The sequence below is a fragment of the Sander vitreus genome, chromosome 1 (assembly GCF_031162955.1).
Source record: "Sander vitreus isolate 19-12246 chromosome 1, sanVit1, whole genome shotgun sequence".
NCBI lineage: Eukaryota > Metazoa > Chordata > Actinopteri > Perciformes > Percidae > Sander > Sander vitreus.
In genome coordinates this window covers 32,069,062-32,088,319 of record NC_135855.1, presented here as the reverse complement: position 1 = coordinate 32,088,319, position 19,258 = coordinate 32,069,062, and the positions used below count along the sequence as shown (strand labels likewise).

Here is a 19,258-nt window from a genome sequence, read left to right as displayed (position 1 = left end):
GTTTATACTTACTGTTTGATTATATGTGATAATGAGAGTGGGATTCCTCAAGGCAATTAGTGTCTGTGGCAGCCATATTGTGAGAGGACAGGGGAAGGACAGCACAGGCTGTTATGAAGGAGCGCTTATCAAATATCTCCGCCGGGGTGATTAGTGTAATAAGACACTGCAAGGTGAGATAGGCCACTCGCACTCTTTTAGTATGTCTTTGTGTGTGTGTGTGTGTGTGTGTGTGTGTGTGTGTGTGTGTGTGTGTGTGTGTGTGTGTGCGTGCGCGTGTGTGTGTGTACGTGTATGTGTGCGCGTGTGTGTGTGTGTGTGTGTGTGTGTGTGTGTGTGTGTGTGAGAGTAGGTGATTGAGCAAGAAAGAATGTGTGTGAGAGCTAACAAGAAAAAAGAGTCTAAGGAAGTATGAGTGACTCTTTCCATCTGTTCCATGTGTCTGTCTGTGTGTGTGTGTGTGTGTGTGTGTGTGTGTGTGTGTGTGTGTGTGTGTGTGTGTGTGTGTGTGTGTGTGTGTGTGTGTGTGTGTGTTATACTATTCCTATGTAAATGTAGGTTCCCATGTCAGGCTGGCTGCCCCATGGGCTTTAGCCTATGACAAGAGGGCAGATCGGGGGCACTTACCCCTGGCAGAGTCTTCTGTTCATGGAGGGCGCTCTGGGCCTTCAGTGCTGACTCTCTGGCACAGTATGTTAGAAAGGCACATCCTATAGTCAGAGGGACAGGAGAGAAATAGGCTTACTCCACAATGAACCTCCATTTATAATTTAAAGAAGAAAAAGTGTCCCAGTGTTAGAGAACGTATGGCTATGTTAAAAGAAAAAGGTACATGTATGGTCTTGTTGTCCTTTTTTAGGATGCTAAGTAGTCTAAGGACTTTATGGAAGACCACAAAACATGATATCCCAAACATGTAAAGTCATATGGCATTATGATGATCTAGCCATTTTAGTATTTAGTACCCATCAAATATAATTTCTAACATATTGATTGTAAAAGCTAAGAGCACTAACCATAATAGATTTAAAAAAAAAAGGATAAACTTGTGCTTTTTCCATCATCTTTATGTAAGCCCATTTCACAAGTGAACTTTCAAACAAAGATCTTGATGTTCATTGGATAACTGTACCATGAATGATCATATTAAATGTGCCATGTAAAGCCAGTCTAATACCTCTCCATTGATGTTTGTTCAGAGATTAAGCATCCCTACAGTCAACTCTCAAAAACAACATAGTAACCTACTAAATGGACCCAGAGATTTGTGATTTCACTGAAGTAATTCCCATATACGCAAGCAATAATATAAGACTTGCTGGAATTTTACAAGCTATTGCCCAAAACATGTATTATATTCAAATGGAATTCATAGCCTGCGCTGACAATTGGAATGTGGTTCTCTGAAGTTAATAGCTCTATACCCTCAGAGAAAATAACAGGCTGGTTGAGAAATAAGATTAAAATTTTACACATTTCTTTTCAAAATATGACAACCCCTTTAGATTATATTTACTGAACTCATGCATATGTTCAGTGTTTATGGGAATAAAATGTTTGCTATAATGTTTGAAACAGCGAACATGTTCAAGAGGTGTAAAAACAGATGTGTTCCTTGAGGTTAACATTGGGAGTGGTGATGGAAAATGCTTAGTCACCCCAGATATGGTGTTAGCATTTTCTTTTCATTACTAAAAAAATATGCATACTGCTTTCTGATGAATGATCACTTTCATAGTTACTGAACTGGGCACAGGAGGAATAACTCAAACAGTATGCATATTATTTTTTAGCTGCCAAGTAATTAAAATCCTCTGGTGATGAGCCGAAACTGTACCCCCATACATCTCTGGAGACTTTTCTTTAAGTTAGAAATTTCAGGAAAACAGAATGAATATGCATCAATAAATAAGTCCCTGACAGAAATGTGACAGCTTTCATTAAAGGGTGAGTGGTTGCTCTGTTACGTGCTTGGCAAAGCTGACAGTGGGTGACCCCGTTCTGAAGAGGTTTTGCACTGTGCAGCATAATTTCCCATTACTGCATGTCACACCTGCTGCCAAGGATTCCCACGGGAGAAACGAGACACACACACACGCACACACACAGACACACACACACACACACACACACACACACACACACACACACACACACACACACACACACACACACACACACACACACACACACACACACACACACACACACACACACCAACACACACACACTCAAACAGACATTCACACATACAGATGATACCCGGCATGCAGCACATAGCACCCATCACCCCCAAAACCCAGCAACAGGCTCTGGCACCCGGCCAAGAGAGCTCCCTTTCACGACAACCTTCACCCACCTCCACAACTAGGCAGTTACTCAAGAGGAAAAATCACCTAAACGACAATAATGAAACAGCATGCCACACAGCAAAGCAGAAAAGTTTGTGAGCCTGGGGAAACACGTTTCACCCTTTGTGACATTACAAAACTGTGGGACATGAGCCGAGGCCTCCCCGGGGGGCATGTCCTAGCAAAGGCTTATGGGAATCATAGGCTGTTGGTGACACTCTTCTGCCACTTTTCTTCTGGTACTTTTCACCAAGCCTTTTTGCTGCATATTGCCCAGAATTTCAGTAAACATCTTGACAAGATTTCATGACATGATGTACTGTAGTATGAGTTTTAAGATGTCCCTACTACAAATCAGGGTATAAACTCTGGTAAACTGTATCTTAACAAAGTTTAGCAGTAAAGTTTTATTTGACCATAGTCCTTTCAGGAAGGTAGCTTTGGTCCTTCAATGAAACATAAACTGCAAAAAGTGTCCCTTTTAACAACGCATTGAAACAATCACACTTTAGCGTGAAACAATTCTGTAATTTCATAACACATTTTCATTATATGTGTTTTGTTTCACTGATAAAAAGTAACATTTATTTAAGTACCATTTTGAGGTACTTGTAGTTTTTTCCATTTTAATCTACTTTACACTTCTACTACACTACATTTAGTTTACAACTATAGTAACTAGTTATTTCAGATAAAGATATGACATAAAAAAAACGTGATCAGTTTATAAAATATGATGATAAACTACCCAGCAGTTTATAAACTAATTAAACTCACCTCCACCTCAACCTACAGAAATAATGCTTACAAGCTAATGCAAAATTATCCAATAATATATTAATACTACTTATACATTAATAAAATTGTATTTCAAATACTTCTGTTCTTTTACTTTAGGAACATGTTGAGTGCAGAACTTGTACTGCATAGTAATTGAGTTTTTTTTTTTTTGGTGTGGTGTTTGATTAAATGATGTGAATACTTCAGATCTGAAAACTGGACCACTGTTGAGTTTTTCCAGGAGTGTGCTTAAAAGCAATTGAAACTGCATCTGAAACAAGTCAAGCGATCTCTCCTCACTGCAGATTGTTTATGGTGGCTTCAAGAAAAATAGCACGTGATACTATTAGTTCAAATGATTTGTTAAACTGGACTTTTTCTGCCATGTAGCCTTTAATATTCAGGCCAGCTGCGTGGCTGTCTAGGCTTCCTCGCGGTGGTGGAAAACCAGCGGGACTTTAGGAAAGCTCCATATCCAACAGTGCTGGCTCAGGGGACATTATAAGCCCAAATGACTCAGTGACTGAGAAAAATCCAGTTGTGGAACAGATGAGCATTCAGCTTGGAGCACATGATACAGTTTGAGGCGAGGTAACAAGGATGTAGCAGTTGATAGCAGGTTAGGGCTGTCAGCTTAAACTTTTAAAATGACTAACTGGCATGGGATTACATTCACTTGTGAGTTATCCCACATTGTTGTTCACTTGGTATTATGTGCAATCATATAAATGGAGCTTTCAAAAGCGTTCCACTTCCATTGGTCTGTGGTAATGCAGCAGAGTGTGCAAACTGATTTAGACTGTCCTAACAACATTGCAACAACAACAACAAAAATGACAACAAAAGCAAATATGATGTTCACTGTGCTGTATTACGTATTATGTATAACTTGGGGAACTGAAGCAACCCTTTTGAGTCTTTTAAATCTTGTAAGTATTTAGCAGTAACAAAAAGTACAGATTATTTTAAATGCTAAAACGTGGGAAATTCTCATTGCTTTTATGGTAGCGGTGCTTAAGATGCACAGTATTAATTTTCAGCAAATAACTCAGATACCATTTAATATTTCATTTTTCAATTCAAGTTTGGATCAAACTAATATTAAGCAAAGACTTGAGGAAATAAGTTGTGTGCGTTAAATGGGAAGAAGAAGAGTAGGAGGGCATGGCTCTGATGGTTGTTCAGCAGAAGGACTGGTGGCTTCCTGTGATGAGCAGGTTAAGTGGGGTGAAAATAATACTTTGGTAATCAAAGACAATTTACCACACTATAATTTCAGTGAGGGACAAAAGTTCAACAATTTATATGTAAAGCAAATGAAAACGCAAACCCTACAAACTCGTTCAAAGAGAAAGCAGGAAATGTGAAATGTGTCTTTGTGTTCGCAAGACACGTTTCGGGTAATTACCTAAAGAACCCCCCCCCCCCCCCATGCTTTTTCTAACAGTTTGTTTTAAAATGGAAATTAGTGTGTGCTCAAAATTGCATGCATCCAGGCATTAAGAGTAAATTGTGCTTTTTTAAGGCATCAGGAACCTGTAATTGAAATAACTCCAGAACAAATGTGTATAAAATTTCAATTCATTAGCAGTGGATTCATGAATCATGAGCAATTTGCTCTCTTACAATCTCCTCACACATGTTTGATCCAAGAATGTTCATTAAAATGGGGACAAAGAATCCAAATTAATTTCCCAAAATATTTTGTAAAACAACTGGATGCTGCTGAATGTGACCCTCTCATGGGTACTGAGACAAACACGATGTGACGATTCATCAACCGCTTAATGTTTCTGTGGTAACCACACTATTACCTGCCAAGCATTTTATCATCTTTCAGTCCATCTACATTCAAAGTGGGCTGTAAACTGGTTCACACACAGCCCCCTTTTTAATGATCAAAGAGGTCATCTGTAGACTTTAGCTACACCTGTCACTCAATTTAAGCAAACTGTCAATCACTGTCCAACACTTTCTTTACGCTTAACGCTCATACTGTAGATAAAACCCAATACAAGCATGGATTATAACTCCTTGTGGCCATTACTAAAGCCTTGTTCAGACTATCAGCCCAAATCTGTCGGCCTATCCAGATTGTATCGATCGATTTAAAAAATGTTGGACAGAAAAAAGAACACATACTGTTACTGTATGTGATTTTTTGCGAATTGCATCCAAACCGCATTTGGAGGTTTGAAAAATGCGATTCTGATCGGATTTCTTCAGATGCGTCTCAGTCCCGACGCTCTGGCCGCTCAAATCGGATGTTGTGTCTTTTGTGTCACTCGTGTAGCCAAGGTTTATGAATTGCGACCTACACTTATGCAGATAATAAAATAAATAAACAGAGGCTCTGTAGTCTGAACCAGCGTGAACCAAGATGTCTTTATTTACTTCCACATTGTCATCGGCAGCACAGCTTTACTCTTTCTGGTTTCACCTTTCACAGTAAAAGCCCAATTTAAATTCACTGCAAGCATTTTCGATAAACAGGCAACTCTACAAAATGGCTTACCTGCACCGCAACACACAACAACGATTTCCCTTTGAAATCCAAAGGATCGGAGGTGCTGGCCGAAATGATGGGTTTCCATTTCTCGTGCTTCTGCGCTGGAAAGTCGTGTCTGCAGCTTAGCTACACAGACACATACGTCGTTACCACAACAAACCATGCAGATAGGTCAGTGATGTCTGCACACACATATCCGATTTGATCACATGCAAATAACAGTGTGGATAGTCTGTCTTAAAGATCTGGTTTGAGAAACAAATTTAGATTTGCCTGCAGTCTGAACATATAGCCTAAAAGTCTCAAAACTATTTTTAAGCAACAAATAAACTACAAAACTGGCTAAGAATTGAAAAGACACTTTGAAAGATTTGTTGTTACATTCTATGACTCATTTGCAATTAGATATTATTGCTCTACTGTGGTTTAGTTTTGACATTTCAATGCCTATGAGGTTTTTTATGTCAATTTGGCAGGCTATTCATAGCCAATTACACTGCATGGACCGACCGAGGACAAGAGAATGGATGAGGATATTTAACTACTCTTTGTATCTTTTCCTCCTGGCTGTGTGGTGCAGCTCAGAGTCCCTCCACTCAGCATCAGAGACGGATTGATAGATAACACTACTCAAGCAAAAGATTTGCCCCCCACTAACATTCAGCATGTCTGAACAATGCATGTGTTCTGGCACTGACACTAAGTATTATGATAATGTAGTGCTCAGCGAAATGATGGATGTTAAACAGCACGACCTGGCCGCGCCACACACTGACGAGCTCCGTGCCCGCCAATGGTGTCGAGTCATCCCATGCGCTGCATAACGACAGCGACAACGACACGCAAACTCTCAAATTGGCATTAAAGGAAACAATGTTGAACAACTACGAGGCAGGATATAATCATCTGTTAAAAGAAACAGATGAAAAAAACAACAACTTCTGACTAGACATCAGCATACAGCTACACCAATCCGCTGTAGTGGAAAATATGAAATGCAAAATTCCCCAGATATACAGATGATTCCCTGGAGATACCGAAAATATATGAATTCACAAAGCATAAAACATCTGTTCAAACTGATGCAGAACAGTCCACATGAATTAGTCATGAAAAAACATTACATATTTTGATCTGCCCTTAAATCCATAATTATGGTGCAATTCTGTGTCACAGGACTCGGGCTGTGAAAAAAGGTAGTGCTGCAAATCATCCATTAGGTACGGTTTACTAACTGATGCCGACAGCCATATACATCATCCATCCGAAACAAATCAAATCTCTGTCAACCACAAACTTAGCTCAAAGAGGGATTTCAAAGTAGCAGTCAAACTAATTTATGGCACTGCAGTAAATCTTTATGAACTTTATGGTTTTAGGGATCGTGGAGCCAAGCTGATTATATCCTCCCCCAGTCTTCTGTTGCTCTGCTGAATGAAAAATGTTGTAACTGTTTATGATAAAAATGTGGATTGAATTTGTCACTGTGTTAAAACATTGGGAGCCTCCATGGGCCTTTGGCTAGTAGCTAGCCAATATCCATTGGCATATTATGTGTTTTTGTGAACCAAATAGAACACAAACTACCATTCAAACTCTTGTGTAATACATATACTTTGGGCAAAAGATCATTGCAAAACCTTATATTGTATAGAGGCAGAGGATATGACTCAAACTCTGTACTCTAATATTGATGATAGTTGCACAGCTGCAACACGTGTCTGTGAAGATTAATCCCATTTATCCAGGCAGTACATGAGGTTGAAATGAAACTATCCATTGTAATGTTAGTTGTAACACGTGTGAAGTTGTGAATATGTTTTAACACTCATCCGAGAGATTTCCCTCATATGACATCATGATGTGAACAACCCAGAGAGGTTCAAATGTCCAGTCCTCAGCAGGGTTGGGTATCGTTTGGATTTTTACGATTCTGATGCCGAACCACTACTTTTAAAACCATTCCGATTCCTAAACTGATTCTTGAAAAACTGAAAAAATGACATCAAAGATGTAATATGTTTACAAGCGATCACGTGCAGTGAATGGTTAATATGCTTTTACGTCCGTTTTGGTGAGCCCAGAGGGAAAATATGGCATTTTAAAAGTAGCCTACATTTACGGTAGCTAGCTAATGGTAGACTACAGAGGGAAAATATTTCAGTCGAACCGAAATGAGGAACCGAAATTTGCGTTCTAATCCGGTCCGATTCCTACCGGTTGCGCAGGAACCGGTTCCATAGTGGAACCGGGTTTCGGTACCCAACCCTAGTCCTCAGCACAGTCCAGGAGAAATAATATAACCCCTTGATGAGTAGCATAACGTCCTATGGATAATTTAATTTCAGCCTAATGCTAACACGTAATACAGAAAATCAAAAGAAGCTGGAAGATGCAGGATGCTTAAAGGCTCCGTAGAGCTGAGGTGGACTGCACCGCCAGGTAATAGTTATCTGTGGGTTCATCACCAAGCATGACCCCTTTAACAAAGAAGTAGCCATGCGATTCATCGTTAATATCAAAAATATATTAGCCACTTTAAATATTATATTTAACTGTCATTCCAGAATGCTTAAGCAGTTTAGTGCCTTTGATTTCCACTAATCTTTCTCTATCTATACTTACATGCTGAAGAATATTTAACCCAGCGGACCTGATGTTGTTGAGTGTTAAGCCTTGATCCAACTGGAATCCAACATTGTCTTCACTGTTTTTTATGAAGAGGTCTTATGTACGACTTGGTACTTTAATATACATTATTTCTAAAACAATTAAATGTCACACTGATGAAGTCTGTGTGATATGGTAAAAGCGGCAGACAATAGAAATTGGGCTTTGAGATGGGATTGTTTGTCAAATTAAATCACAATTCATTTAAAAGTTAGAAGTCTACTGATACAGAAGACCGCTGTGCTGACCTTGGTGTGTTGTTTATAACAGAATTCAGTTTGTTTGAAGAAAGCAAAGAACTTTCACAGTTAAATAAGTAATTCATTTTACCTTTCAACTCCCCTACAAAAGCTTTTCTCGATTTCAGAATGGGCGTTCATTCAGTGTTTTAAACGGCTCTCCTTGAGTGACACAGCACATTATACACTATACCTACTCCTGTTTTGTTAACGACACTAATCCCATTTTCTTACTCTTGTACTTTCTTGTTTCGGTCTACAGGTATCACACATTGGCGCAGCAGGAGGCATGAACATGGTTTAGTTGAGTGGCCAATAAGAAAAACTCATCCATATAATGCATTGGTGAAATCTTATTAAAAGTGCACGCTTGTGCTCCCAATGTGACTTTGAATGTCATGCCATCAGAGTGGCCTTGGTAGAGGATGATTTGAACCGGCATACAGTCTGGCATTGGAACAGGATTATCCGTCCCGAGGCAACCATGCTCCAGAGTGTTGACATTCAGGGATGGTCGAGGACAGGCGTAAACAACACGAACATCAGAAATATTGTTTTAATCGATCATTGAGGAACACCGGAAAGAGGAGGAGCAGGCTGAGCACCCGCGACTCATGGCTGGAGGAACAGGTGGTGCATGGAGACCTTCAGGGCTGCACACACAAGGAAGCAATGCTGAGCCTACACTCATTTCTCCCACAAGATCGCTTGACTTGCGCTGATCAATAAGATCATGAACTGTAGGTACTGACTAACATTTCATACATAATTTGCCTGGCTTGTGAATAGATTATTTTTTACTGAGTGAACTGATTGTGAATTCAATGTGTGCATATGTGTGTGATTTAAAACGATATCTAAAATAAAAAATAAAAAAATGAACACCTATCTACAAAATACTATCAATCACAAACAGCAGCAGCAGTGCCATAATAATGCTGTGCTTTAGCTGATAATAAACTGTAGGACAGCCTGCTTATGATGACACGGAGAGTGCTGGAAGGGTGACCTTATTTTGGCTTTCCATTCCACAAAATTAATGTTTAAACTAGTACCAAATAAAGACTTAAAAAGACAGAAATTATAATATAATTAGAATATTTAATACTAACTATTATTACATTTGAATGATTATAAGATTTTCCTCAGCCACAATAGAATAAGATTAAACATTACTGAATACAACGGTGCAATTAGAGGCATGTTGTAAAACATACATAAACATCTAAATGCAAAAGGGAATACATTTAAATCAAAATGTGGTTATTATAATTACATTGAAATGCTTATTGTAGTCCAATTGTTTCTACATTACATGTACAAATTTGCATTTAGCAATAAGTTGTGTTTAAACCACACTTGGACTTTGAATTTTAGACTTTTATTTGGAACAAAAAGACCCTCCAACCCAAACCGCACTCATGGCATTCACCATTATAACTATCATTAGAATTGATCGATCCCTGACTAATTACTAAGTGAATACTGATCCCGCTCGGTTTGGACGATGAGGGGGACAGCGGGGTGAGGACAGAACAAGCGAGAAAACGATGCATGCTGGATCTCAGCCTCTACTATTATCCTGCCTTGTACTTCCTGACTGCAACCCGCCCACGGAGCAGAATATTACAATACAGCCGCCTGGTAAATAGTATTTTTCACAGCTAATGACGTCCAAAAAAGTAGGCTATGTATTACCCGACTCAAAGGTCAAAGCAGCATGCCAGCACCACCTTAATTCACGGATGCGGATTGCCTGATAATGGTTTGCACTTTCCGCTCCCCTGAAAGCATTTATATATCTCTGACAATATGCTGCAAATGGACTGTGTGATGCAGAACAGAAGGATTTTTCCACTCTTTTTGACTTCTTTAGATATTTTGTGCAGCTGCAGAAATAACACAGCATCTAGCGCTTGCACTGTCCCGCCCCCTTAAACTGGGATGCTCAGCACATGAGAGTCAATGTAAACACACAAAGGCGTTTTCAGCTGTAGTATTCACGTGGATTGGCTGGACGCGGTAACAATTAACCCTGCACTCGCAAGCCATTCACTTCCACGTGTTCTCCCTCTCACGCCTTATATATTTGTGTATGTGTGTGTGTGTGTGTGTGTGTGTGTGTGTGTGTGTGTGTGTGCGTGTGTGCGTGCGTGCGTGCGTGCGTGCGTGTGTGCGTGTGTGTGTGTGTGTGTGTGTGTGTGTGTGTGTGTGTGTGTGAGCTTTACGGGGCTCCTACTCTGTCCCAAAACATCTGCAAATTAACACACTTTTCATGCTCTCTGCCCCAAAACTGAATTGGGACGCTCTTTGATCTCTCTCGCTCTCCTCTCTCTCTTGTGTAAAGGAACACAAAAGTAAAGATACCAAAATAACCAACCTTTATGCATTCCCGTAAACCTGTCTTTCAGTACAGTGAGTTCGTATATCTTTCCGAATTCCTCAAACAGGGGTTTCAGGTCTTTTTCCTCCAGGTTTCTGGGAATCTGCCCGATGAAAAGCTTGATGGCGTCGTGGTCCTTCATTGGAATGGTGTTCTGGCCGATGGTAAGCCCGTTCATCCTGCCGGCGCTGTTCGTGGTGCTGAATCCATTCTCTTGCTGCACTCCGTTTGCAGTGACTGTAGCCATCTTTCCTCAATGGGCCGGCGAGCTGCTCTCTCTCCCACTCTCTCTCTCTCTCTCTCTCTCTCTCTCTCTCTCTCTCTCTCTCTCTCTCTTGCTCTCCTTCTCTCTCTCCGTAGTCAACTGCACAGTGCACACTGCCCCGTTATATCTTCCTCTCCACTCCTCCAGTTTTCCCTCCCTATATCTCTCCTCTGCCTTTACAGCCCCCTTGTTTGGAATCAGCCTTATTTATTTTTCTCATGCTTTATGTGTTTTCACGTGTGTGTGTGTGTGTGTGTGTGTGTGTGTGTGTGTGTGTGTGTGTGTGTGTGTGTGTGTGTGTGTGTGTGTGTGTGTGTGTGTGTGTGTGTGTGTGTGTGTGTGTGTGTGTGTGTGGGGGGAGATCATGAAACACACACACACACACACACACACTACCCTAGACGTCATATCCTACTCTCATGAACAGACGCCCATTGCCTAATTTGGGTAACGTGAGTGGCCAATGGGAGGGCAGGATGACTGAGTGTCCCACAGGGCAGAGTAAGAATGCAAACATTTGTGTAGAGTGGGACATTTAAACAGTGCAAAGGCAGCATTTGTGCTACTTCTCCTGCTTATGTCAGGTCATTTAGTTTTGTTTTAACAACGAGGCAAAATGTGGTCTGTTTGGGTGGAATCATAGCTTTGTAATGGCAGCCCATGTAATTGTACCTTACTAAAACACATTGTGATGCAGTACATTCGTAGTTTTAAATATTTAAATAAACTGGTGAATGAGAATTTAAAACTGTGGTTCTCATGTATCATATAATGTATCTCTGGTGATTTTATCATTTTAATACATTTTCATAAATGGATGATTTTTGTAAAACCATGTTTTCAAAGAGTCCTGTCCTCAAAACACGTCTGGTCTGCTGGACACAGGTGTGCTGCTAAATAATTGCATTTATCTGGCATACTGGGCTTAAAAAAGTCCCTGTCAGATGTTTAGAAGAAAACCAGCAGGGCTGTAAATCCCGAGGCTTATTCATAAAAGACACTGCTGTGAAGCCTTGTAGAAATGTTCTCTACAGCAGTGGTTCTCATTCCTGGACCTCAGGAGCCATGGCCCTGCTGGTTTTCATTCTAAGTATCTAACAGGGACTATTTTACACCTGAGATGCCAGGTGAATGCTATTAACTACCTGGGAGGGTAGAAAACCAGCAGAGCTGTGATTCCTGAGGCCTGAGAGTGACTGCTCTATGGACCTGTGCTCAACTGGTCAAATGTACTATATATTTTTCATGGTATAGTTAAGAGCTCTTTCAATTATAAATACCTAATATTATTCCAAATATCACAGGTTTTTAAATAAAAATAGTTGTTTTGAGTTAATATTGTTCTAAATAGCTTTATCATTTTGTCCAGACATAGCATTAGTTTAAATGTATTGTTTTGGACACTTTAGTTTAAGTTTGTAAGTTTATTTGATTAGGACAATGCACATTAATCAACATTTCTGTAAATGCGCCAGTGTTAGCCAGTCGGCTAATTTTCAACTGTAGTCCTAATTACCTAGCATGCATGTCTTTATGGTGGGAAGAAACCGGAGCACCCGGAGGAAACCTACGCAAACACGGGGAGAACATGCAAACTCCACACAGAAAGGCCCGGAACGACCTGGATTCGAACACAGAACCTTCTTACCAGATTAAACTGTTCCTAACATGGAGTTTTAGCACATCCTGTCAGGTCTCGTCCAGTGTCAAGTTTCTGTGTTTAGTTGGATTCATGTTTTCTGTGTTTTCCATTTCCTGTTTTATTTTGTAGTCTTTCTGTTCTCTTAGGTGTTGTCTTGTTTTACTTCCTGTCTTTTGGTTTTCCCGCCTTGGTGATTGTTTGCTCCGCCCTGATGTCTTTCACCTGTTCCCTAGCCCTAGTGTCACCTGTCCCTTGTTTGCTCGTTAGCTCTTTTATTTTGTATCTGTGTTTCCTTTGTCTGTTGTCAGGTAATTGTATTCTGTTTGGTGGTCGTTTGTGGAGTCTACCCCGTTGTCTCTGTGTTTCCAATTTTGGTATTCCTGTCTTTTGTTTTCCTCCACATTCTGGAGGGATTTTTGCCTCCTGCCTTGTGGACTCCTTTTGTTTGTATGGACTTTTGTATATCTTTGATTTTTTTTTTATTAAATCCTCAAGCAACACCACTCTTGCCTACTGTCTGCATTTAGGTCCTACACATTGTCTGAAACCGTAACACATCCTCTTGTTTAGGCAGTAAGAGGATGTTACACTGATAAGAATACCATGTCAAAACTCAATAAAGTGAGGATGTGTATCACTAAACTATGGAATATTCAAACAGTTGTTACCCTGTCATCAAGGACTATCATTGTTTGCACATAATGCTCAACAGCTTCATATGTGTTATGATCTTTCTCCATGTTTTATGTTTTTCTCCAGCATAGCAGTGGGGATTTTGTTAGCTTGTTAGTTACTTTCCAGACATCAAGCATATTCATCAATGGTTTCAAACCTCAGCTGCTTTCCTTTAGAGAGACAATGTGGAAAGAAAATGGAAGCTTGGTCAGGTGCTTGGATCAAAGGCATATTTGGGTGAATAATTAAAAAGATAGCAGCATGCTGGAATGCAACAAGCAGCAGGCTCTGTAGTGTAGCACAGTTTAAAAACAAACGTGCTCCCTCCACTTCACGAAGACAATGTGAACAGATGAAGAGAAAAAGAAGAATAAAACACTGTCATTTAAAATGATGTCAGCTCAGAGCTCAGGATTCAGAGCTGCCTTGTGTCACTGTCCGTGGTGCTGAATCAACTCTGCCATTCAGAGACCGTGAAATAGATTTTTGGAGGTACAATTTTAACAGAAAATGTTTGCACTACTACAAATTGTCCACGTCCTTCACCATCTACCTGCTGTGCACAATTTCCAAACTGGTCTGTCCTTTACTTTACACAGGAAATGATGCATTTAACGGCACTCTTCAGAATAGTTTTGTTATTCATGCAAGTGAGCATGTGCACTGCCAGTGTTGCATTACCTGCAAACAGAACAGTCTAATTCGTGGAGATGGGAATATAACATCAATACAAGGGCAGTCTAGCTCACACTGATATGAGTAATTATGCATGATATGATGGCATTTATGTGGATCATATCATGTGTCAATGATCGATTGCATGTAGCAAATGTATTATGAGAACTGTTAATAAGGTCTGCACGCTAGCATTTGGGTAATAAGATCTGCCCTGTTTAAGTGTCTTCGGGCTTGACATGGAGTCTCTGACACCTCCAGAGTTGTTGCTCTGTAACTGAGCATGACCTCTGATCCCCTTGTGGATTTGGGCGAGAAAACGTGGGATCAGAAGAGGATCACAAAAAACTGCGTGCTCAGTGTTGAAATGCATTCAACGGACATGCTTAACCTCTGTTAGGTCAGAATTAATTGGCTTGTAAAAGATGTAATTAAATAGTAGTGATTATTTTGTTCTGTTGCTCCTTCTAATTAGTAGAATACAGCTGCCTTACAATAATATTTACTATTGGAGTGCCACATCATTGCCATAAGTGTCTGTCTGTCTATCTATCTATCTATCTATCTATCTATCTATCTATCTATCTATCTATCTATCTATCTATCCATCCATCCATCCATCATATTCAACTGATTGAAAACATTTTTGTCATGAAAAATTCAACAGAAACAGCATCTCCCATGAATTAGTAATTGAGTGGACCAGCTTCTTTCCCCCACGATACCAATGCAAATATGACATTTGAATGCCTTTAGTGAGTTACTTAGTATTTATGTTATCAGAGGACTTTTACCATAAATAAACAACGGTGTGGCCACCTTTTAAAAAATATATCTGTCAGTACGATAGGCACATACATTTGTAAAGGGTCACCCCAGTGGGAAGTGTCATAATGTACTCAATGAACATTTTTGATCACTAGGTAGTTGAGAAGTCAGCTTTGATGGATTATGTGCTGTTGTGTTCATCCCTGATGCCTGTCAGAATGAATGATCTTTTGGGGATAGTAGTATTCTGAGAGCAACTAACAGTAACATCTGGCACTGCAATGGTTTTGTTATGAATATTTATTTATTTTATATTTAATCATGTCTTTGTAGACTATCTACAAAAACAATCCTTTAGAGTTATTTTGCTCTGAATGGGGTCTCCCTTGTTAATACCATCAGGGGCATTTTTTCCCATAAAGACATAGCTAATTTAGCTTCAGTGCTGCTTATTGGCTTTGTGATTTTTGTTTCCTTGTTTTTGTCATTTCTCTGCGGGATAGTTTGCCTGCACAGCTGTGAAGACATGGAAACTGCCTGGCAGGACAATATGCAGGTACTGCATGATCTCTTCAATTATGCCTGTCTGTAAGCATCGTCTTTGTTCTAACACAGGCAAGCGTATCAGAAAGGTTGACAGGGTTCTTCTTCTTGTTTGTGGCATGCTCAGCACCTGGATGGTTGAACAGGGCACCTCTGCCGATTGCTCTCCTTTCAGACAAAAGAGCAGTCAGAAAAGTTCCAGCTGTGTTTGTGCAGTGGGAATGAACTTGCAAGAATAACAAAACAGAGGAAAAGAAGTCCCTCAAGGATCTTGCACACCAAGAGACACATTTCCTTTAAAATATTTTCGTATTATTTCTGGATGGAAACTGTATTTGCCCATTAGCAATGAGCAAGGATTTTTACCTCAGTAGACCAACTAGAATTGAAATCGGGAGGGGGTGTGAACATGGTAAAAGTGTTGCAGCAAAATAATTTCCAGGCTAATGCAAAACACAGTACACCAGTCCTGACAGACTTATTCAAGATGACTTGTTGGAATGTCACAGACACACCACTTCAAACAGCTTCCAAAAATGTAGTCCCTTGAAGAAGCAAAATCAGTGACATAAGTCATGCATTGTGCATAACAGCTTGGTGTCATGCACAATTCCTTTTATACTGTGTGTTCATTATCCCATTAAACCGGATATATGGAGTGGGCCAGGTGGAACGTAGTCATGCATGAACATTTTTCACTGTCTGTTTTGTAGAGTGAGTCCAAAAGGAGAGAAACCATTGATATTCATAGCACAACTAGTATGAGGTGTGACAGTATTTTTTGTGAATCTGTGAGTGTATATGGTAATACCAGAGCAGCCTCAAACCTCAACTGCAGTCTCTGCCTGAGGGAGGGGTGCACTGTTCCCCCATTACAGGCTCTGCAAGATAAAGAACCATTCCATCAGAAGCCATCATTTTCTGTTAAAACACAATTTCTTGCCAGTTCATTTGCTTCTGTGCTGTAGGGGAAATGCAGGAGTGATTGTTGTTCTAGGCCAGAACAATGTTTTTTTATAAATTAAGTTTGTTCAATTTTATTTTGAAAGGGTGAATTACATCTCTATTTTCCCTTTATGGGTGATGTTTCATCTGTGCTGCTGTTGATGTACGGTTGAATGATAAACAGGCATCTTGCTGCATGTTTAAGTTCACTAGTGAATAAATAAGAGAAAAACAAGGAAGAGGTCAGTGAGACCACAATGAGTCATCCGCTTTCTGGCAGCTAATGAATCCCAGAATACTGTGCAGGCCTCCCATGAGTACAGTCACATTGTCATTACTTCCATTGCTATTGCATGTTTATGCAGTATTTTGCTATTTGTCAGGAATTACAGTAACTGTAAATCAGAGTGTATGTATACTATGACTCTGCAACTTTGAAGTTGGTTGGTTGAAATCATTGGTTATCAACATCTACTATAAGAGAACATTTTAAACAGGGTTATCCAGTGGTAGGCTCAAGGTCACTAAGGTTCATTGGTGATGGCGCAGTGGATATGCCACATGCCTTTGGTGTGGGAGATCTGGGTTTAATTCCCACTGCGATACATCAACCAATGTGTCCCTAAGCAAGGCACTTAACCTATAGTTGCTCCAGCGGCGTGCAACCTCTGACATATGTAGCAAATGTAAGTCGCTTTGGATAAAAGTGTCAGCTAAATGACATATAACAATAATAATAATAATAATAATAATAATAATAATAATAATAATAATAATAATAAATATAATCTTGTAAAAAAGAAGTTGAATAAATAAATACATGGTGTTCAGAGAGTGGTTGCAAGTTGTTGCTAAAATTGAAATTATTGCTGGTGTGCTCTTTTAAATTGCACCAGAGTCTGACAGAAAAGTGCTCCACCCACTCCACTTCCCTTAGGCTGTTGTTGTCATTTTTCTGTCAAAAGTACCTGTAAAAAGTTTATGTAAAAAGTACCTTTGGCTGTTTGTAAGCACCAGCTCTAACAGTAGTTCATACAACTTTTGAAAACTGAAGTTACTGTATTTTGTAATAGCATTTAAACAACAACAGTCATTTTTGTCATCTATCTTTAAAATAAAGATTGTCGTTTATAACTTCAGTGGAAGTTGCAATAGTGTGTCAGGGGTTTATTGTATTATTGTAGTGTATCCTTCTGGTGTATCAAAGCCATTTTCAAAGCCACTCAACTTTGATAAGTTGACCTAGTTATTTTATCTTGCAAATGTTTTAAAAAGTTTAAAACACACACACACACACACACACACACACACACACACACACATATTCACACACAAAGAAAGTGCTTACATGCACAGAAATGTTTTTTTGTATATATAAAATTAGAGCAGATTCAAATGTAGATGGGCCGCAGTGTCCTTGGATTTCAAATTAAAAAAATTAATACCTAGCTAAGGAAGGGCCCCTGAAAGCATGGAAAACATTACAATTATGGTAATTAATATCAGTTATCTGTTTATAATTATCATGACACAATAAAAAAATCTTATTGTGAGGAAGCATGATTGAAAGATTAGCTTAGTAAAATGCCACTTAAGAGTCTGCTCTCATGCTTTAACAGCATTTTATTTAAAAAAAATAACAATAATAACTTTATTTATATAGCACCTTTAAAAACAAAGTTTACAAAGTGCTTTGACAGACAAGCAAGGCAGATGAGGTCAGTAAAAATAACAGGCAGCCAAACAGTAGGGCCGACGTCACAAAAAAGCAAGTCTATAAAAGGTAGTCTAAAAAAGCAAGTCTGAAGAAAATTAGTTTTGAGCAGTGTAAGTAATAAGTAATGTTCTCACAAGTGGCAGCATTTTTTCAGAATTTCAGTAGACATGGACTGCAAATAAATGTACAGGCATTTTTCTTTGTGACATTGGTGCAGAGAGATTGACGACAGAGTTCCAAAATGCATACTGAAGCAACAATGGCACATGGGATACTGCTGGTCAAAAATATTACTGTTCCAATTTTCAGTTGCATCAGTACTCCCTACTCTGAGGCCGCCCACATCTGTTAAGTAGCCTCAATAGCATTGATGATGACACCAGTGTGGACTTTGTAAATTGGACTATCATGCTGTCTGCCACCCATCCCATGACTACATGAAATGATGCCCCTTAATTGCCACAAAGAGGTGCCCATACAGACACAACCAATATGCGCATAAGAACAAGTTCACCTTATATTTCAGACGAGTCAGACGAGGACTTGGTGGACCCTCGCACTGTGCAGCTCAACAGAAAGAGCACAGTGGAGCTTACACAGCACTCAGCTATTGTCAGGCTCGATGCCATGCCTTGCACCGACAGCTTGCACTCTGTTTCCATCAGATGTAACACACAGTCTGGCACTGCAGCCAGTCAAACTGTGTTAGTTGCTTTAGCCCCTGTTGACAAAGACTGGGCATTTTGTCATGTTGGATTTTGTTAATCTTATATGCGTTTGGGATTGTTTTATCAAGGAGTGTAGTTGTTTTTTAGTTTTTTGCTGTAGGTTGCTTCAACAGCTTGAGGTGAGCTGATCTGAATCTTCCCTCGACAGAACCCAAAACACATATTGTTAATGGGCGTCTTTATGGCACCTCAGAGTTGTCATCACAGTCTGTTTTTACTTTGGTGGAGGCCCGGCAGGATCAACAGTGTGGCATTTGAAGCTCACGCCGTTGACTCACAAAAAAGCGCTGCTTCACAGAGCCTACACAACTAGTTCACAAGCTGTTCTGTCGCACATGTTGCCTTCCATCACGCGCTTTGGAGAGACT

At 39.7% G+C, this 19,258-nt stretch overlaps 1 protein-coding gene across 7 annotated transcripts in view; it reads right to left on the bottom strand.

Moving 5' to 3' along the window:
- celf6 (CUGBP Elav-like family member 6) overlaps nt 1-11,134 on the bottom strand; it is a 141,193-nt gene extending 130,059 nt beyond the window's left edge. For 5 of the 7 annotated variants that reach the window (XM_078258082.1, XM_078258079.1, XM_078258080.1 and 2 more), the window contains exons 1-2: nt 10,930-11,074; nt 628-710 (exon numbers count right to left, since the gene is read on the bottom strand). In XM_078258082.1, coding sequence (XP_078114208.1) covers nt 628-710; nt 10,930-11,074 — 228 coding nt within the window. Of the gene's footprint in view, nt 1-627; nt 711-10,929 lie in introns of all 7 variants that reach the window. The other 2 variants (XM_078258084.1, XM_078258086.1) reach the window with 2 other exon arrangements.
- Between the last annotated feature and the right edge of the window lie 8,124 nt (nt 11,135-19,258).